Here is a 21,816-nt window from a genome sequence, read left to right on the forward strand (position 1 = left end):
CCTCCCCCCACATACACACCCCCCAGGGAGGAGCAGAGGGAAAAGTCCCAAAAACATTCCATCTGTAGACCTTGTACAGAGGATCTGCTGGAGGGAGGACCACAGGAGGGTGAGCGGGGGGAGGGTGGGCAGCTGGAGGTACAAGGACACTCTGCAGGGGAACGGGGACATCATATCGGATTCTCATTCACCTTCAACACCCGCTGACTGACCCCCTGATATCCCCTCATTGGGGCAATTTACTAAAGTGAGTTTGGAAGAGCCGAGATAAATCATTGGGGTAAGTCTGACGACATACAGAAAGTGCAAGAAGTCCTATGTGTACTATGTCCGCAGTCTCTGACCATCTCCTGTACTATGTCCGCAGTCTCTGATCATCTCCTGTACTATGTCTGCAGTCTCTGATCATCTCCTGTACTATATCTGCAGTCTCTGATCATCTCCTGTACTATGTCCGCAGTCTCTGACCATCTCCTGTACTTTGTCTACAGTCTCTGATCATCTCCTGTACTATGTCTGCAGTCTCTGATCATCTCCTGTACTATGTCCGCAGTCTCTGACCATCTCCTGTACTTTGTCTACAGTCTCTGATCATCTCCTGTACTATATCTGCAGTCTCTGATCATCTCCTGTACTATGTCCGGAGTCTCTGATCATCTCCTGTACTATGTCTGCAGTCTCTGATCATCTCCTGTACTATGTCTGCAGTCTCTGATCATCTCCTGTATCATGTCTGCAGTCTCTGATCATCTCCTGTATCATGTCTGCAGTCTCTGATCATCTCCTGTACTATGTCTGCAGTCTCTGATCATCTCCTGTACTATGTCTGCAGTCTCTGATCATCTCCTGTCCTATGTCTGCAGTCTCTGATCATCTCTTGTACTATGTCTGCAGTCTCTGATCATCTCCTGTACTATGTCTGCAGTCTCTGATCATCTACTGTACTATGTCCGGAGTCTCTGATCATCTCCTGTACTATATCTGCAGTCTCTGATCATCTACTGTACTATGTCCGGAGTCGCTGATCATCTCCTGTACTATGTCTGCAGTCTCTGATCATCTCCTGTATTATGTCCGCAGTCTCTGATCATCTCCTGTACTATGTCTGCAGTCTCTGATCATCTCCTGTACTATGTCTGCAGTCTCTGATCATCTCCTGTACTATGTCTGCAGTCTCTGATCATCTTCTGTACTATGTCTGCAGTCTCTGATCATCTCCTGTATCATGTCTGCAGTCTCTGATCATCTCCTGTACCATGTCTGCAGTCTCTGATCGTCTCCTGTACTATGTCTGCAGTCTCTGATCATCTCCTGTACTATGTCTGCAGTCTCTGATCATCTCCTGTATCATGTCTGCAGTCTCTGATCATCTCCTGTACTATGTCTGCAGTCTCTGATCATCTCCTGTACTATGTCTGCAGTCTCTGATCATCTCCTGTATTATGTCTGCAGTCTCTGATCATCTCCTGTCTATGTCTGCAGTCTCTGATCATCTCTTGTACTATGTCTGCAGTCTCTGATCATCTCCTGTACTATGTCTGCAGTCTCTGATCATCTCCTGTACTATGTCTGCAGTCTCTGATCATCTCCTGTACTATGTCTGCAGTCTCTGATCATCTCCTGTACTATGTCTGCAGTCTCTGATCATCTCCTGTATCATGTCTGCAGTCTCTGATCATCTCCTGTACTATGTCTGCAGTCTCTGATCATCTCCTGTATCATGTCTGCAGCCTCTGATCATCTCCTGTATCATGTCTGCAGTCTCTGATCATCTCCTGTACTATGTCTGCAGTCTCTGATCATCTCCTGTACTATGTCTGCAGTCTCTGATCATCTCCTGTACTATGTCCGCAGTCTCTGACCATCTCCTGTACTATGTCCACAGTCTCTGATCATCTCCTGTATTATGTCTGCAGTCTCTGATCATCTCCTGTACTATGTCTGCAGTCTCTGATCATCTCCTGTACTATGTCTGCAGTCTCTGATCATCTCCTGTACTATGTCTGCAGTCTCTGATCATCTCCTGTACTATGTCTGCAGTCTCTGATCATCTCCTGTACTATGTCCGCAGTCTCTGATCATCTCCTGTACTATGTCTGCAGTCTCTGACTTCTTTCTGTAGCATTACATTCACTAATTATTATATGTAGCTCTCCGGTGATGTCACTTGAGGCCCCCAATACCAAGAGATTTGACCTCCATTGGTGTAAAACGAATGATAACAACTTTTGAAGCAATGAATTGTGAATGCGACATGTTAAACCAAAACCCCGCCCACCAAGCTTTTATCTGGGAAATCTCCTCATCTCATATACAAGTATTCAGAATTATATAGAGATATTTAAGATCTGTATTCAGAGTATCAGTATCAGTGTTCATTTCCTGCACCTGTATAAACTATGCGCATGTACCTCATATTTAACATATGTAATATATTTTGTCATATGTTACAATTATCTCAAATGTTTAAAGTATTTACTAAATATTTTGATCGCAAAACTTTTGAGAAAAGAAGAAAAGATTTGGATATATATAATATCTGTTGTGGCCCCCAACGAATCCCCATTCCCCGCTCAGGACTAAGGACGAAACGCGTCTGCCAGAAAAACACAATAATTAAATAGAGAACAAAATCCTTTCTATAGTCTGCAATGGACTCAGCTACGCTCTATACCAGGCATGTCCAAAGTCCGGCCCGCGGGCCAGTTTTAATACGGCCCCACTGGTCATTTGGATATTTATCTCTTTTGTGTCCCCCACAAATCCACAAGCACTGCTCAGGACTAAGGACGAGCTCAGACGTGTTCACAACTCCACGTGCCCGAGCCCCCCAGGAAGCTGACAGCGCGTGGCATCAATCACAGGCACTGAGACATTTCCAGATCTCTGCGGCTGTGGACCAGGAATGTCTCAGTGCCTGTGATTGATGTCGCGCGCTGTCAGCTTCCCGGTGGGCTCGGGCACGTGGAGTTGTGAACACGCCCGAGCTCGTCCTTAGTCCTGAGCAGTGCTTGTGGCTTTAAAACTGGCCCGCGGGCCGCACTTTGGACATGCCTGGTATAGATACATAATGGGCACATCAGGTGTACAGACCCGGGAACTCAGCACAGGGATGGTGGGAACCCCTCATAATGGGCACAGCGGGTGTACAGACCCGGGAACTCAGCACAGGGATGGTGGGAACCCCTTATAATGGGCACAGCGGGTGTACAGACCCGGGCACTCAGCACATGGATGGTGGGAACCCCTCATAATGGGCACAGCGGGTGTACAGACCCGGGAACTCAGCACAAGGATGGTGGGAACCCCTCATAATGGGCACAGCGGGTGTACAGACCCGGGAACTCAGCACAGGGATGGTGGGAACCCCTCATAATGGGCACAGTGGGTGTACAGACCCGGGAACTCAGCACAGGGATGGTGGGAACCCCTCATAATGGGCACAGCGGGTGTACAGACCCGGGAACTCAGCACAGGGATGGTGGGAACCCCTCATAATGGGCACAGCGGGTGTACAGACCCGGGAACTCGGCACAGGGATGGTGGGAACCCCTCATAATGGGCACAGCGGGTGTACAGACCCGGGAACTCAGCACAGGGATGGTGGTGGGAACCCCTCATAATGGGCACAGCGGGGGTACAGACCCGGGAACTCAGCACAGGGATGGTGGGAACCCCTCATAATGGGCACAGCGGGTGTACAGACCCGGGAACTCAGCACAGGGATGGTGGTGGGAACCCCACATAATGGGCACAGCGGGTGTACAGACCCGGGAACTCAGCACAGGGATGGTGGGAACCCCTCATAATGGGCACAGCGGGTGTACAGACCCGGGAACTCAGCACAGGGATGGTGAGAACCCCTCATAATGGGCACAGCGGGTGTACAGACCCGGGAACTCAGCACAGGGATGGTGGGAACCCCTCATAATGGGCACAGCGGGTGTACAGACCCGGGAACTCAGCACAGGGATGGTGGTGGGAACCCCTCATAATGGGCACAGCGGGTGTACAGACCCGGGAACTCAGCACAGGGATGGTGGTGGGAACCCCTCATAATGGGCACAGCGGGTGTACAGACCCGGGAACTCAGCACAGGGATGGTGAGAACCCCTCATAATGGGCACAGCGGGTGTACAGACCCAGGAACTCAGCACAGGGATGGTGAGAACCCCTCATAATGGGCACAGCGGGTGTACAGACCCGGGAACTCAGCACAGGGATGGTGGTGGGAACCCCTCATAATGGGCACAGCGGGGGTACAGACCCGGGAACTCAGCACAGGGATGGTGAGAACCCCTCATAATGGGCACAGCGGGTGTACAGACCCGGGAACTCAGCACAGGGATGGTGGGAACCCCTCATAATGGGCACAGCGGGTGTACAGACCCGGGAACTCAGCACAGGGATGGTGGGAACCCCTCATAATGGGCACAGCGGGTGTACAGACCCGGGAACTCAGCACAGGGATAGTGGGAACCCTCATAATGGGCACAGCGGGTGTACAGACCCGGGAACTCAGCACAGGGATGGTGGGAACCCCTCATAATTGGCACAGCGAGTGTACAGACCCGGGAACACAGCACAGGGATAGTGGGAACCCTCATAATGGGCACAGCGGGTGTACAGACCCGGGAACTCAGCACAGGGATGGTGGGAACCCCTCATAATGGGCACAGCGGGTGTACAGACCTGGGAACTCAGCACAGGGATGGTGGGAACCCCTCATAATGGGCACAGCGGGTGTACAGACCCGGGAACTCAGCACAGGGATGGTGGGAACCCCTCATAATGGGCACAGCGGGGGTACAGACCCGGGAACTCAGCACAGGGATGATGGGAACCCCTCATAATGGGCACAGTGGGTGTACAGACCCGGGAACTCAGCACAGGGATGGTGGGGACCCCTCATAATGGGCACAGCGGGGGTACAGACCCGGGAACTCAGCACAGGGATGGTGGGAACCCCTCTGATGCTTTGAAGGACTAACGACAATGTTCTCTTTGTGGTGACCGAATTGCATTTTCTTTGCAGACATGGAGGGATCGTCTCTTTTTCTCATCACCCTTCTGGGTCTCTCAGGTTTGGTTTCCTCAGCAGATAATCAGACGACAATCTGTAAGCCGGCTCCTCTGTGGACCATCGGGAGTGAAGTGCCCATGCTACTCTCGTACGGACAGGTCACTGTGGTCGCTCTCCTACAGGCCAGTTGTGGCTTCTGCCTCGTACAGGCTGCAAAGTAAGTCACTCTCTCATAAGAGGAGCAGGGGAGGGGGGATGGTAGGGATTTGTGCTGGGAAAGATAATTAGGAGGGGTTTGTCCTAAGAGTATGGGTTTAGAGGGAATTGTGCCAGGAGGGTGGATTGGGGGAGGGGGGGATTTGTACTAGGAGGGGGAATTGGGGGGGTCGATTTTCACTGGGAGGGGGATTTAGGAGGGGGAAGTTATGGAGATAGGGGTGGGAGTTTGAGGGGATTTGCACAAGGAGGGGGTTTGAGGGGATTTGTGCTAGGAGGGGAATGGGGGGGGTTGATTTGCACTGGCAGGGGGATTTAGGAGGGGGAAGTTATGGAGATAGGGGTGGGAATTTGAGGGGATTTGCACTATGAGGGGGGTTTGAGGGGATTTGTGCTAGGAGAGGGAATTTTAGGAGATTTGTGCTAGCAGGGGAATGGGGGGGTTGATTTGCACTGGGAGGGGGAAGTTATGGAGATAGGAGGGGGGTTTGATGAGATTTGTGCTAGGAGGGGGATTGGGGGAGGGATATATTTGTACTAGGAGGGGGATGGGGGGATATTTGTACTAGGAAGGGGATTTGTACTAGGGGAGATTGTGGGAGAGGATGTGTACTAGGAGTAGGAATTTGTGGGAAAGGTGAAGCTAAAAGTGGGGACTTGGGGGGAATATTTATACTGGGAGGGAGATTTGTACTAGGAGGGGGGGGGGAATTTTGTACTAGGAAGGAGATTTGTACTAGGAGGGATTGGGGGAGAGGATGTGTACTAGGAGTAGGGATTTGTGGGGAAGGTGAAGCTAGAAGTGGGGACTGAATTTGTACTTGGAGTGGGGATTTGGTGGGGGGGGGGGGATTTATGTTATGAGTGGGGACTTGGGGGAGGATTTATGCTAGGAGGGTTAATTTGGGGGAGGGTTTACCCCAGGAAGGGAGATTTTGGGGGAAAATGTATCCTAGGATTTGGAAGGAAAGAGGATGTGTGCTAGGAGGAGTGATTTGTGAGGAATTGGGGGGGGGGGGGGGTTGGAGGTGGAAGGTGGGATTGTGAGGCAAAAATATGTGCTGGGAGGGGAATTTGAACTGTGAAAATTGAGCATTTTTGGGGAGGACTTGCAGAAGGAATTGTTTCTTTGGGGTGACCGTGGTTGATTAGTGCTGTTTTTTTTGGGGGGGGGGGGTCTTCAGCTTTCTGTTTATAGGCTCCTGAGATGTAAATTCTGTTCTATTTTGTATGAATTTGAATGGCCGGTACCTGCGGATAAGGAATGTTGTCCAGCAAACAATTTATGACTACCATCTGTTATATTGAAGGCAAGAAAGTGGATCCTGAAGAAGGTCTTTTTCTCAGCGAAACGCGTTGATCCATCCGTCTTCTTTCACATATTTAGTTATACATGTACTCCTTTTGACTGGATGGTAGCTGATAATACATGATTTGAATGTAATAATAAATTTGTACTTTTTTTTAAATTACTTTTCTTTTTCTTCCACCTTTTGGTATAGTTTTGGCCCAGTGGGATTTTTCCATGAAGCATTTTGATACTTGTGCTAATGTTCAATCTATGTTTTCGCTACAGAAAAAAAACCCCCAAAAAACTCTCAGACTTATCTTGGCGCACGCACAATATAATGCCCAATATTGTGATAAAACATAGAAGTGGAGGTCGTGTAGAGTAAGTAGATACCAAACACGCCCCACATTGTCCATAGGAGACGCTTTAAAAGCATTTACAGGTCATTCGTTTAAAGTTATGTTTTCTCAATATATGGAAAGGCATTCTCTGATTGGATGAGATGGAGATTGTGATGTCACTGCCTTGCCTCTCCTCCTCATCCAGTCAGAGAACGTGAATTTGCAAACATTGATCATAGCAGATGAGAAGACTATTTGTAACAATTTAAATGTCTCTTTCAGCATGGGCCCGCTGCGTGACAAGCTGACCAATCAGGGGCTGACCAACATCAGCTACATCATTGTCAATGACCAGAGCTCCCTCTCCCGGCTTCTGCACCCCAAACTGGCAGCTCAGGCGCCAGCGAGGGTCCCCGTATACGAGCAACTACCCAATCAGGAGGATGTGTGGGAGATTCTGGATGGAAGTAAGGACGACTTCCTCATCTATGACAGGTGAATGGTGACTGCAAGACACACAGAGCCACAGGAGATGATCAGAGACTGCAGACATACTACAGGAGATGATCAGAGACTGCAGACATGGTACAGGAGATGATCAGAGACTGCAGACATGGTACAGGAGATGATCAGAGACTGCAGACATGGTACAGGAGATGATCAGAGACTGCAGACATAGTACAGGAGATGATCAGAGACTGCAGACATAGTACAGGAGATGATCAGAGACTGCAGACATGATACAGGAGATGATCAGAGACTGTAGACATAGTACAGGAGATGATCAGAGACTGCAGACATGGTACAGGAGATGATCAGAGACTGCAGACATGATACAGGAGATGGTCAGAGACTGCAGACATAGTACAGGAGATGGTCAGAGACTGCAGACATGGTACAGGAGATGATCAGAGACTGTAGACATGGTACAGGAGATGGTCAGAGACTGTAGACATGGTACAGGAGATGGTCAGAGACTGTAGACATGGTACAGGAGATGATCAGAGACTGCAGACATGATACAGGAGATGGTCAGAGACTGCAGACATAATACAGGAGATGGTCAGAGACTGCAGACATGGTACAGGAGATGATCAGAGACTGCAGACATACTACAGGAGATGATCAGAGACTGCAGACATGATACAGGAGATGGTCAGAGACTGCAGACATGGTACAGGAGATGATCAGAGACTGCAGACATGGTACAGGAGATGATCAGAGACTGCAGACATGGTACAGGAGATGATCAGAGACTGCAGACATGGTACAGGAGATGATCAGAGACTGCAGACATGGTACAGGAGATGATCAGAGACTGCAGACATGATACAGGAGATGGTCAGAGACTGCAGACATGATACAGGAGATGGTCAGAGACTGCAGACATAGTACAGGAGATGGTCAGAGACTGCAGACATGGTACAGGAGATGATCAGAGACTGTAGACATGGTACAGGAGATGGTCAGAGACTGTAGACATGGTACAGGAGATGATCAGAGACTGTAGACATGGTACAGGAGATGGTCAGAGACTGCAGACATGATACAGGAGATGGTCAGAGACTGCAGACATAATACAGGAGATGGTCAGAGACTGCAGACATGGTACAGGTGATGATCAGAGACTGCAGACATACTACAGGAGATGATCAGAGACTGCAGACATGATACAGGAGATGGTCAGAGACTGCAGACATGGTACAGGAGATGATCAGAGACTGCAGACATGGTACAGGAGATGATCAGAGACTGCAGACATGGTACAGGAGATGATCAGAGACTGCAGACATGGTACAGGAGATGATCAGAGACTGCAGACTTGATACAGGAGATGGTCAGAGACTGCAGACATAGTACAGGAGATGGTCAGAGACTGCAGACATGGTACAGGAGATGGTCAGAGACTGTAGACATGGTACAGGAGATGGTCAGAGACTGTAGACATGGTACAGGAGATGGTCAGAGACTGCAGACATGATACAGGAGATGGTCAGAGACTGCAGACATAATACAGGAGATGGTCAGAGACTGTAGACATGGTACAGGAGATGGTCAGAGACTGTAGACATGGTACAGGAGATGGTCAGAGACTGCAGACATGATACAGGAGATGGTCAGAGACTGCAGACATAATACAGGAGATGGTCAGAGACTGCAGACATGGTACAGGAGATGATCAGAGACTGCAGACATAGTACAGGAGAGGGTTAGAGACTGTAGACATAGTACAGGAGATGATCAGAGACTGCAGACATGATACAGGAGATGATCAGAGACTGCAGACATAATACAGGAGATGGTTAGAGACTGTAGACATAGTACAGGAGATGGTCAGAGACTGCAGACATAGTACAGGAGATGATCAGAGACTGCAGACATAGTACAGGAGATGATCAGAGACTGTAGACATAGTACAGGAGATGGTTAGAGACTGTAGACATAGTACAGGAGATGGTCAGAGACTGCAGACATGATACAGGAGATGATCAGAGACTGCAGACATAGTACAGGAGATGATCAGAGACTGCAGACATGGTACAGGAGATGATCAGAGACTGTAGACATAGTACAGGAGATGGTCAGAGACTGCAGACATGATACAGGAGATGGTTAGAGACTGCAGACATAGTACAGGAGATGGTCAGAGACTGCAGACATGGTACAGGAGATGATCAGAGACTGCAGACATGATACAGGAGATGATCAGAGACTGCAGACATGGTACAGGAGATGATCAGAAACTGCAGACATGGTACAGGAGATGATCAGAGACTGTAGACATAGTACAGGAGATGATCAGAGACTGTAGACATAATACAGGAGATGATCAGAGACTGCAGACATAGTACAGGAGATGATCAGAGACTGCAGACATAGTACAGGAGATGATCAGAGACTGCAGACATGGTACGGGGGATGATCAGAGACTGCAGACATGGTACGGGGGATGATCAGAGACTGTGGCCACTGCTTGTCTCAGGAAAGTGCTCAAAAATCTAGCAATATGGGAGAAGCTATTACATATATTTCGTCCCATAGGGAACAGAACAGTAAAGAATAAAGAAGAATATAATGATAGATCTTCTTTAATCGGTTGCATTTCTAGGATTATCGGCTCCATCTAGAGGACACAATGCAGTAAAATACCTCAATAAAGATAATTCTGCATTATGACCACTAGATGGAGCTGATAATCCTAGGAAATCAGCATAGTAAGTAAAATCTGGTTTCATTTTGCAATGGCTCAGCTTCTTTAGAAGTAGACCCCATGGTCTTCCACCCTGTGATCTCCACCCCGTGGTTCCTCCCCACGTCTTGTTCCAGAAATGTATTTCTTCTCTTCTGCCCCCAGATGTGGACGCCTCACCTTTCATATCCGGCTGCCTTACAGCTACCTCCACTTCCCCTTCGTAGAGGCGGCCATTAACACCACGTACTATGAAGACTATTGCCAGAACTGCAGCTTCTACGCCAATGTCACCTGGAACGCCAAGGTAAGCGCTAACGCGCCGCTCCCTCTGTGGGGCGAATCATTGCTTCGCAGAGGATGACATCAGCCAACTAATCACTGGAAATATGTTCAAACAAAATGCTACTACTACATAAAAAAATACCAGTGGTTTCAAATAACTTTATTAGTCCACATTGTCAGAACACAAATCTCCCCTGGCTCCTCCCTTGTATTTCACCCAAGGCCTTCAATCTGATCTCTGGTCTTCCCCTTCAGCCTTGCACAGGTGTAGCGGCTCCTCCCCTTCAGTCTTACACAGGTGTAGTAGCTCCTCCCCTTCATCCTTGCACAGGTGTACTGGCTCCTCCCCTTCAGTCTTGCACGGGTGTACGAGCTCCTCCCCTTCAGTTTTTTACAGGTTTATTGGCTCCTCCCCTTCAGTCTTACACAGGTGTAGTAGCTCCTCCCCTTCATCCTTGCACAGGTGTACTGGCTCCTCCCCTTCAGTCTTGCACAGGTGTAGCGGCTCCTACCCTTCAGCCTTGCACAGGTGTAGCGGCTCCTCCCCCTTCAGTCTTGCACAGGTGCACCAGCTCCTCCCCTTCACTTTTTTACAGGTTTATTGGCTCCTCTCCTTCAGTCTTACACAGGTGTAGTAGCTCCTCCCCTTCATCCTTGCACAGGTGTACTGGCTCCTCCCCTTCAGTCTTGCACAGGTGTAGCGGCTCCTACCCTTCAGCCTTGCACAGGTGTAGCGGCTCCTCCCCTTCAGTCTTGCACAGGTGCACCAGCTCCTCCCCTTCAGTTTTTTACAGGTTTATTGGCTCCTCCCCTTCAGTCTTGCACAGGTGTAGCGGCTCCTACCCTTCAGCCTTGCACAGGTGTAGCGGCTCCTCCCCTTCAGTCTTGCACAGGTGCACCAGCTCCTCCCCTTCAGTTTTTTACAGGTTTATTGGCTCCTCTCCTTCAGTCTTACACAGGTGTAGCGGCTCCTCCCCTTCAATCTTGCACAGGTGTACTGGCTCCTCCCCTTCAGCCTTGCACAGGTGTAGCAGCTCCTACCCTTCAGTCTTTTACAGATTTATTGGCTCCTCCCCCTTAAGTCTTGCACAGGTGTAGCTGCTCCTCCCCTTCAGTCTTGCATGGGTGTAGCGGCTCCTCCCCTTCAGTCTTGCACAGGTGTACTGGTTCCTCCCCTTCAGTCTTGCACAGGTAAAGCGGCTCCTCCCCTTCAGTCTTGCACAGGTGTGCCTGCTCCTCCCCTTCAGTCTTTTACAGGTTTATTGGCTCCTCCCCTTCAGTCATGCACAGGTGTAGCAGCTCCTCCCCTTCAGTCAGAGCCGTCTTTAATATTGACTGAACCCTGGGCATAAATTTTCTTCCCCCCACCCCCACACACACACCACCTGGTCTGAGACATACAATAAATAGCAGCTAGACTTAAAATCATTTTACTGTATCAGATCAGACAGCAATTGTGATTGGTTGCCAGAGGTTACAGCATATCATTACTGCTTACTGACTGGTTGCTAGAGGTTAAAGCACACATTACCACTCACTGATTTGTTGCTAGAGGTTACAGCAAATGCTTTCTGCTTGTTAATTGGTTGTACAGTAATACTGCTCACTGATTGGTTGCTAGAGGTTACAGCACATCATCTCCTCACTGCAAGGGGGCATGATATACATATGAATGCCGCCTTTATTTACATATCAATGCCGCCGGCCGCAACTATTTATAAATGCTATTGCTATTTACATATGAATGATGGTTATTTACATGTAAACACAGGTCTGCAGGTGAGTCCACTGTACACAATAAGGCAGAGCTGGGCAGCACTAGCACCATCACCTCACATTGAGATATCAGGACACAGCACAGGACTAAAACTTCAAGGGAATTTAAACTGGTATAGTTGGCAAGTATGAGGCAGCTGCTTTGGGCCCCACAACAATGTCAGGGCCCTGGGCAGCTTCCCCTTTTGCCCTGCCTTAAAGACAGCCCTGCCTTCAGTCATGCACAGGTGTAGAGGCTCCTCCCCTTCAGTCTTGTACAGGTGTAGTGGCTCCTCCCCTTCAGTCTTGCACAGGTGTAGTGGCTCCTCCCCTTCAGTCTTGCACAGGTGTATCGGCTCCTCCCCTTCAGTCTTGTACAGGTGTAGTGGCTCCTCCCCTTCAGTCGTACACAGGTGTAGTGGCTCCTCCCCTTCAGTCTTGCACAGGTGTACCAGCTCCTCCCCTTCAGTCTTGCACAGGTGTAGCGGCTCCTCCCCTTCAGTCTTGCACAGGTGTAGAGGCTCCTCCCCTTCAGTCTTGCACAGGTGTAGAGGCTCCTCCCCTTCAGTCTTGTACAAGTGTAGTGGATCCTCCCCTTCAGTCTTGCACAGGTGTAGTGGCTCCTCCCCTTCAGTCTTGCACAGGTGTACCAGCTCCTCCCCTTCAGTCTTGCACAGGTGTAGCGGCTCCTCCCCTTCAGTCTTGCACAGGTGTAGAGGCTCCTCCCCTTCAGTCTTGCACAGGTGTAGAGGCTCCTCCCCTTCAGTCTTGCACAGGTGTAGCGGCTCCTCCCCTTCAGTCTTGCACAGGTGTAGCGGCTCCTCCCCTTCAGTCTTGCACAGGTGTAGCGGCTCCTCCCCTTCAGTCTTGCACAGGTGTACCAGCTCCTCCCCTTCAGTCTTGCACAGGTGTAGCGGCTCCTCCCCTTCAGTCTTGCACAGGTGTAGAAGCTTCTCCCCTTCAGTCTTGCACAGGTGTACCTGCTCCTCCCCTGGACTGAAATGCCTTACTCTGATATCACTGCACACTGTGAGCTTCTCACCATGTGCATTAGAAGCTGCAGTAAGTCCGCTGTTTATTTGGTAGAGACCACCTCTACTATTAAGCCCATCCCTGAGTTAAACGCGTCAGTGGTGCCAGACTTTGCACCATCCTTTGCCCACTGGTATCCATTATGGTCACGGGACACAAGTGATTTTGCAGCATCCAATGTTTCCATTGCTAAGGTACAAATCAGGGAAGGTTACAGCCGTTCCAGAAATTTGTAGGAGCGAAAAGATTTCTGCATCAGCATTTGGACCAATAAGATTGCTGCATCAGTCCCTATGCATGACCTGCAATGCAGCCGATAAGGACCCCGGCGCACCGATCACATGTAGCTCTATTGTAGTTGGGTGTGGAGGAAACTCGGGATCTGGCTACAAGTCGCCACTGAAGGTGAGAAAGGAAATCTGAAGCTGCTGCAACATCACTGCTACATAGCTGTGTGTGTAATGGGAGGAGGGGCAGCATTTGAAGTAGGAAGAGTGCCGGTGTGTACTTACACACTGAATTCCAGGTACAGATATTGGTATATACAATATATATATATGTAATATATAAATAATTTTTTTTTTAATTTTATTGGATATGTTTTATAGCATAAAGTAAAACATATATATATTTTTTTCAAAATTTTCTGTCTTTTTTTTTAGTTTATATTGCAAAAAAAACAAAACAAAAAAAAACAACAACCCAGTGGTGACCGAATACCACCAAAAGAAAGCTCTGTTTATGTGAAAAAAAATTCTATAAATGTTTATTAATGTGTAATTAACAGTTAAAGTAGCAGAGTGCTGAACAGCAAAACAATGCTCCGGTCATAAAAGGGGTAAAACTGCAGCTGCAGTGGTTAAATAAATAAATAATAAAGAAAGCCGAAAAAATGAATACAAATGCAGCCATCACATATAAGAATTAGCTGCAATGATATTTGATTTTGTGTGGATTTTAGTTGTGTATTTTACCCCACATTGATACTTGTTTTCTAACTTAATATTTTTATTTTTTATTTCTATTTACAATCAAAACTTAATACTCTACCTAATACTAATACTTAGTTATTATTATTATTATTATTATTATTATCAGTTATATTAATACTAATACTTAGTTTATATTATTATTATTATTATTATTAGTTATATTAATATTTTGTTATTATTAGTTATATTAATACTAATACTTAGTTATTATTATTATTATTATTATTATTATTATCAGTTATTAATACTAATACTTAGTTTATATTATTATTATTATTATTATTAGTTATATTAATATTTTGTTATTATTAGTTATATTAATACTAATACTTAGTTATTATTATTATTATTATTATTATCAGTTATACTAATACTTAGTATTATTATTATTATTAGTTATATTCATATTTAGTTATTATTATTATTATTATTATTAGTTATATTAATACTTAGTTATTATTATTATTAGTTATATTAATACTAATACTTAGTTATTATTTTTATTATTAGTTATATTAATACTAATACTTAATACTCTAACCATTAGGCTCGGTTCACACAGGGGGCGACACGACTTGCCGCGCCGCGACCTGCCGCGACCTCAGCGGCGACTTGCAAATGACTTCTGTATAGAAGTCAATGAAAGTCGCCCCGAGGTCGCCTAAAAGTAGTACAGGAACCTTTTTTCTAAGTCGGAGCGACTTGAGTCGCTCCTATTAGAACGGTTCCATAGTACAGAACGGGGGCGACTTGTCAGGTCGCGGCGCGGCAAGTCGTGCCGCGTCGTGCCGCGTCGTGCCGCCTCCTGTGTGAACCGAACCTTACTATCACGATTATCTTGTGCTCGTATACGTTGTTATTGTTTGTGTTTGTATACACAATATATACAAGTTATATATTACCATATATAATGTAACACTTTTACTTTTAATAAATATTTATTGTGGGGAAAAAAAAAAGAATTAGATGCAATATAATACATTTTTGGTTTATTTATTGCTTTACGTTAGAATTTTAAATCATTTAAAGTGGGAAAATTTTATCTTTAGCATTGAGCACTGAAACGCATTCTATATATATATATATATATATATATATATATATATATATATAATCTTGGCGCCATATTTGACGGCATTTTCCGCTCCTCTTGTCCCTCCCAGCAGAATGAAGTTTCCCCTAAAAATCTCACGGAGGAGAAGACGGAAACGCTGGGAAAGGATAAACTAACAAGCAAGGAAGATGATAAATCCGGTGACCGGCACAGCAAGGGCCCCGGGACCGGCGGCGGGCACAGGCCTCACCATCCAACCAATCAGGAAGAAGATATTGACAATAAAGCCCATCGCCCAATCAAATCCAAAGGAAAAGCGGGTGAAAGGTCTAATCATCCAACCCACAATCACGGACCATAATCCTTTGCACCTCCATATTGGCCCATTGGACCTCTTCAGCTGTCTACTTCTTCTGGAGCAATGTACGCGTTTCTGCTGCGGGAATATGGATTCTGCGGTATCTCTGTCACGATGAAGGAATGCAAAGATTGGGGGGAAACCAGGCTTTCCTTTGGTGATATTGTATTGGAAAAATAACTACATTTTCTATTGATAAAAATATATTGTGACAGTGAGGTCCCTTTAATTTATTTATATACCACCAACATTTTACACCTCGTACATTCACATCAGTCCCTCCCCCGAGGGGAGTTTACAATCTATAGTCCCGATCTCACATTCATACCTGTATGTAGGCAGGTGCAGGTTTCCTGCCTTCCTGTAGGTGGCACTGTGCCATTATTACAGATGGTGTGGAGTCCCCCTGTGGACTTTGTCAGGGGCTCAGAAAAGACAGCTGTCCAATTGGACGCTGTAACCTACGAGGACCCCAGGAGGCCATCTTGGCTGGGAACTTTACACTCACTGGTGTTCTGCGGAAAACTCCAGCTCGCCAAAATTTCCAACCACGTCACTCCGCCGACTCCGGTGACTCCGGTGACTCTGCAGCAGCAATAACTGTAGATTTTGACGAGTTGCCTGTTTTCACAGAAGACTGGCAGCGTATACACTCCGGTACACCATACAATGACTGGACATTGTTAGTCTGCCCGACACTAACCAAAAACATGGCCGCCTGCAAGGCAGCGACAACTTTTTTCCTCCTTACCTGATTTTCTGTGAAAGCAGCCAACTCGTCCAAATCTCCAATTATTGCTGCTGGAGAGTCAACGGAAGTGATGTGGTTGGAGAATGTGGTGAGTTGGAGTTTTCGGCAGAACTCCAACCACTTTATTAGTTCCCCCTTGCTAATAGCAGGTTGGACCCCCTTTATTAAATCCTCCTTGCTAGTAGCGGGTTTGACCCCCATTATTAGGTCCCCCTTGCTAGTAGCAGGTTGGACCCCCATTATTAGGTTCCCCTTGCTAGTAGCAGGTTGGACCCCCATTATTAGGTTCCCCTTGCTAGTAGCGGGTTTGACTCCCTTTATTAGGTCCTCCTTGCTAGTAGCCGCAGAGCCGTCTTTAATATTGGGTTCCCCTTGCTAGTAGCGGGTTGTAGCCCATTTATTAGGTCTCCCTTGCTAGTAGCAGGTTGGACCCCCATAATTGGGTACCCCTTGCTAGTAGCGGGTTTGACCCCCATTATTAGGTTCACCTCACTAGTAGTGGGTTGGACCCCCTTTACTAAGTCCCCCTTGCTAGTAGTGGGTTGGACCCCCTTTATTAGGTCCCCCTTGCTAGTAGCTGGTTGGACCCCCTTTTATTAGGTCCACCTCGCTAGTAACGGGTTGGACCCCCTTTATTAGGTCCACCTTGCTAGTAGCCGCATAGCCGTCTTTAATATTGACTGGACCCTGGGCATACATTTTCTTGAGGTCCCCCCCCATGCAATTTCACTCTCCACCTGCTCTGAGACATACAATAAATAGCAGCTACACTTAAAATCAATTTACTGTATCAGCTCAGGCAGCAATTGCGATCGGTTGCTAGAGGTTACAGGATATCATTACTGCTTACTGACTGGTTGCTAGAGGTTACAGCACACATTACCGCTCACTGACTAGTTGCTAGAGGTTACAGAGGTTGTTAATTGGTTGCTAGAGATTACTGTACAGTAATACTGCTCACTGATTGGTTGCTAGAGGTTACAGAGGTTGTTAATTGGTTGCTAGAGATTACTGTACAATAATACTGCTCACTGATTGGTTGCTAGAGGTTACAGCACATCATCTCCTCACTGCAAGGGGGCATGATATACATATGAATGCCTCCTTTATTTGCATATCAATGCCACCAGCCTCACCTTTTTACTTAGGCCCCTTTCACACTGGGGCGGTTTTCAGGCGTTACAGCGCTAAAAATAGCGCCTGTGTAGCGCCTGAAAAAACCGGGCCCTTTCACTCCAGTGTGAAAGCCGGAGGGCTTTCACACTGGAGCGGTGCGCTGGCAGGACGGTAAAAAAAGTCCTGCTAGCCGCATCTATGGAGCGGTGAAGGAGCGGTGTATTCACCGCCCCTAAACCGCTCCTACCCATTGACATCAATGGGACAGCGCGGCAATACCGGCGGCAAAGCGCCGCTGTTGCGGCTCTTTGCGGTCGGTTTTAACCCTTTTTCGGCCGCTAGCGGGGGTTAAAACCACCCCGCTAGCGCCCGCAGACCGACGGTAAAGCGACGTCGGTAAAGCGCCGAAGGTAAAACGACGGTAAAGCGCCGCTAAAAATAGCGGCGCTTTACCGCCGACGGCCGCACTGCCCCAGTGTGAAAGGGGCCTTAGTAATGCCACTATTTACATATGAATGCCGGTTATTTCCATGTAAACACAGGTCTGCAAGAGAATAATCTGTACACAATAAGGCAGAGCTGGGCAGCACTAGCACCAGCACTACACACTGAGATATCGGGACACAGCACAGGACTAAAACTTCAAGGGAGTTTAAACTGGGATAGTTGACAAGTATGAGACAGCTGCTTTGGGCCCCACAACAATGACAGGGCCCAGGGCAACTACCCCTTTTGCCCTGCCTTAAAGACGGCCCTGCTAGGGTTAAAGCATAACATTACTGATTAATTGCTAGAGGTTACAGCACATCATTTCCGCTTGATGTTTTGGTTGCTACAGCTTACTGTACACCCTTACGGCTCACCCTAGCTGGGGCTGGTGGTGGGGGGGGGGGGGCAGTGTTGGTGGTGAGGGGTGGATTGGTATCAGTGGCATTAAGGGGGGGGGGAGATTGGAGGGTGTGATCAGTGTAAGTGGGGGGTTAGAGAGAGAAAGAGAGGGTGAGCTAGGGTGGTGAGAGAGTGAAGTGGATGAAAGAGAGAGGGGTGAGGGGACAAAAGAGAGGGGTGTGAGAGAGAAGGGGGTGGGTGAAAGAGAGTGTGGTGTGAGAGATAGAGAGGGGTGTGGGAGAGAGAGATGGAAGAGATAGGGTTGCTGAGTTGAGCTGGGAATTTTCTCTAGTTTTGTGAGAGAGAGGGGGTGAGAGAGAGAGAGAGAGGGGGTGAGAGAGAGAGAGAGGGGGTGAGAGAGAGAGAGAGAGGGGGTGAGAGAGAGAGAGAGGGGGTGAGAGAGAGAGAGAGGGGGTGAGAGAGAGAGAGAGAGGGGAGGGGTGAAATAGAGAGGGGTGAGAGGAGGGATGAGCTAGAGAGAGATGGGGTTGGGGATGAGAGAGGGGGGGGGGGGGTTGGGGATGAGCTAGAGAGAGATAGGGGTTTGGGATGAGAGAGAGAGAGGGGGATTGGGGATGAGAGAGAGGGCCTTTGGTTGCAGTCCCTTCTGTGCACCCCTGTCACAGTCTGTGTATTGGTGTGTATGATGACTGGTACCTCTTTCCATAGGACATTCACACTGTTGGGAATGAGAGAGAGCGGGGGATTGAGGTGAGAGAGAGGGGGGGGGGGTTGGGAATGAGAGAGAGAGAGAAAAGAGAGGGGGGGTTGGGGGTGAGAGAGAGGGGGGGTTGGGGGTGAGAGAGAGAGGGGGGGGATTGGGGATGAGAGAGAGAGAGAGAGAGGGGGTTGGGGATGAGAGAGAGAGAAAGAGAGAGAGGGGGGTTGGGGGTGAGAGAGAGGGGGGTTGGGGGTGAGAGAGAGAGGGGGGATTGGGGATGAGAGAGAGAGAGAGGGGGGTTGGGGATGAGAGAGAGAGAAAGAGAGAGAGGGGGGGTTGGGGGTGAGAGAGAGGGGGGTTGGGGGTGAGAGAGAGAGGGGGGATTGGGGATGAGAGAGAGAGAGAGGGGGGTTGGGGATGAGAGAGAGGGGGTGTTTGGGGAGGATAGAGAGAGAGAGAGAGAGAGGCTGGGGGATGTGAGAGAGAGCGAGAGAGAGGGGGGATTGGGGAGAGAGAGAGGGGGGTTTGTGTGGTGATAGAGAGGGGGGTTGGGAATGAGAGGGAGAGAAAGAAGGGGGTTGGGAATGAGAGGGAGAGAGAGGGGGGGTTTGGGATGAGAGAGAGATGGGGGTTTGGGATTAGAGAGAGAGGGGGGTTGGGGATGAGAGAGAGGGTTTGGGATGAGAGAGAGGGGGTTGAGGATGAGAGAGTGAGAGAGGAGTTTGGGAATGAGAGAGAGAGAGAGAGGGGGGTTTGGGATGATAGAGAGGGGGTTTGGGATGAGAGAGAGGGGGGTGGGGATGAGAGAGTGAGAGGGGGTTTGGGATGAGAGAGAGGGGGGTTGGGGATGAGAGAGAGAGAGGGGGTTGGGATGAGAGAGGGGTGAGAGGGGAGGATGAGAGAGAGGGGGCTTTGGCTGTGTATATGATGACTGTACCTCCTTCCATAGGACATTCACGCTGACCAGCACCTTCTCCTTCTGGATGGTGAGGATGGGGTGCTCTGCTCCTTCCAGCGGCATACTTCCTATACCACGGACTGACTGCAGGAGGTAGCAATAGCAGTCCCTGGCTGCATGTACCCCCCCGCCAGTCCCCGGGGGGCATCCGCCTGTCCTCGGCCGCTGTCAGAGCTTAAGGAGGAGGAGAGAGCAGGGAAGCAGTCCCTGTCTCCATGCCCCATCCGGCCGCTCCCCGGGTGAGGGGCGATCCGCCTGTCCTTCGGGCTGCTGTCGGAGCTTGGAGGAATCCACCCTCTGGGTGGCGCCGCCGCATTGGGGTTGCACCTGCCGCTCCTCACCTTCTGGTGGTTAGGGAGCTCTTTTCCCTCCCGGCTCTCGCTTCTCCTTGCTCCCGGTCCAGGACTACCCATGCCAAGGGGGCTCAAGGGGCACCTGCTTTGGGCCCATCAACAGTGACAGGACCCTGGGCAGCTGCCCCTTTTGCCCCACTTTAAAGATGACCCTGATGTCAATGGATCTTACTTTGTACAGTAACATTGTCTACGGGCCTTCCTTTATCCAGATACACCACGTCTACTGCCTTCCTTTATCTAGATACACCACATCTACGGGCCTTCCTTTATCTATAAACACCACGTCTACGGGCCTTCCTTTATCCAGATACACCACGTCTACGGGCCTTCCTTTATCTAGATACACCACGTCTACGACCTTCACTTATCTAGATACACCACGTCTACGGGCCTTCCTTTATCTATAAACACCACGTCTACGGGCCTTCCTTTATCCAGATACACCACGTCTACGGGCCTTCCTTTATCTAGATACACCACGTCTACGGGCCTTCCTTTATCCAGATACACCAGGTCTACGGGCCTTCCTTTATCTAGATACACCACGTCTACGGGCCTTCCTTTATCTAGATACACCATGTCTACAGGCCTTCCTTTATCCAGATACACCACATCTACGGGCCTTCTTTATCTAGATACACCACGTCTACGGGCCTTCCTTTATCTAGATACACCACATCTACGGACCTTCCTTTATCCAGATACACCACATCTACGGACCTTCCTTTATCTAGATACACCACATCTACGGGCCTTCCTTTATCTAGATACACCACATCTACGGGCCTTCCTTTATCTAGATACACCACGTCTACGGGCCTTCCATTATCCTGATACACCACGTCTACGGCGGGCCTTCCTTTATCCAGATACACCACGTCTACGGGCCTTCCTTTATCTAGATACACCACGTCTACGGGCCTTCCATTATCCTGATACACCACGTCTACGGACCTTCACTTATCCAGATACACCACGTCTACGGGCCTTCCTTTATCTAGATACACCACGTCTACGGGCCTTCCTTTATCTAGATACACCACGTCTACGGACCTTCACTTATCTAGATACACCACGTCTACGGGCCTTCCTTTATCTATAAACATCACGTCTACGGGCCTTCCTTTATCCAGATACACCACGTCTACGGGCCTTCCTTTATCTAGATACACCACGTCTACGGGCCTTCCTTTATCTAGATACACCACGTCTACGGGCCTTCCTTTATCCAGATACACCACGTCTACGGGCCTTCCTTTATCTAGATACACCACGTCTACGGGCCTTCCTTTATCCAGATACACCATGTCTACAGGCCTTCCTTTATCCAGATACACCACATCTACGGGCCTTCCTTTATCTAGATACACCACGTCTACGGGCCTTCCTTTATCCAGATACACCACATCTACGGACCTTCCTTTATCTAGATACACCACATCTACGGGCCTTCCTTTATCTAGATACACCACGTCTACGGGCCTTCCTTTATCTAGATACACCACGTCTACGGACCTTCCTTTATCCAGATACACCACGTCTATGGGCC

At 48.6% G+C, this 21,816-nt stretch overlaps 1 protein-coding gene across 2 annotated transcripts; it reads left to right on the forward strand.

The window, feature by feature from the left end:
* Positions 1-99: 99 nt before the first annotated feature.
* On the forward strand, positions 100-15,755 carry LOC143926751 (selenoprotein Pb-like). Of its 2 annotated transcripts, none has more exons than XM_077450798.1 (5): positions 100-280; positions 5,036-5,240; positions 7,154-7,366; positions 10,227-10,368; positions 15,292-15,755. In XM_077450798.1, exons 2-5 carry the CDS (start codon positions 5,038-5,040, stop codon positions 15,538-15,540), a joined length of 807 nt encoding a protein of 268 aa, XP_077306924.1. In that variant the 5' UTR covers positions 100-280; positions 5,036-5,037; the 3' UTR covers positions 15,541-15,755. The 2 variants fall into 2 exon arrangements, with proteins under 2 accessions (XP_077306924.1, XP_077306923.1); XM_077450797.1 differs by having other exon boundaries at positions 103-280; positions 15,289-15,755.
* The last annotated feature ends 6,061 nt before the right edge of the window (positions 15,756-21,816 follow it).

This window comes from Lithobates pipiens, unplaced genomic scaffold (genome assembly GCF_037356315.1).
Source record: "Lithobates pipiens isolate NorthernLeopardFrog02 unplaced genomic scaffold, aLitPip1_a1.2 Scaffold_23, whole genome shotgun sequence".
Taxonomy (NCBI): Eukaryota; Metazoa; Chordata; class Amphibia; order Anura; family Ranidae; genus Lithobates; species Lithobates pipiens.

What these genes read in the sequence shown, in the direction of transcription:
- LOC143926751 (XM_077450797.1), top strand. Translation starts at nt 5,038, where the DNA reads ATGGAGGGATCGTCTCTTTTTCTCATCACCCTTCTGGGTCTCTCAGGT. An exon ending in TGCCTCGTACAGGCTGCAAA is followed by an intron (nt 5,241 to 7,153) that starts GTAAGTCACTCT and finishes TGTCTCTTTCAG; the next exon opens with CATGGGCCCGCTGCGTGACA. An exon ending in ATGTCACCTGGAACGCCAAG is followed by an intron (nt 10,369 to 15,288) that starts GTAAGCGCTAAC and finishes TGTCCCTCCCAG; the next exon opens with CAGAATGAAGTTTCCCCTAA.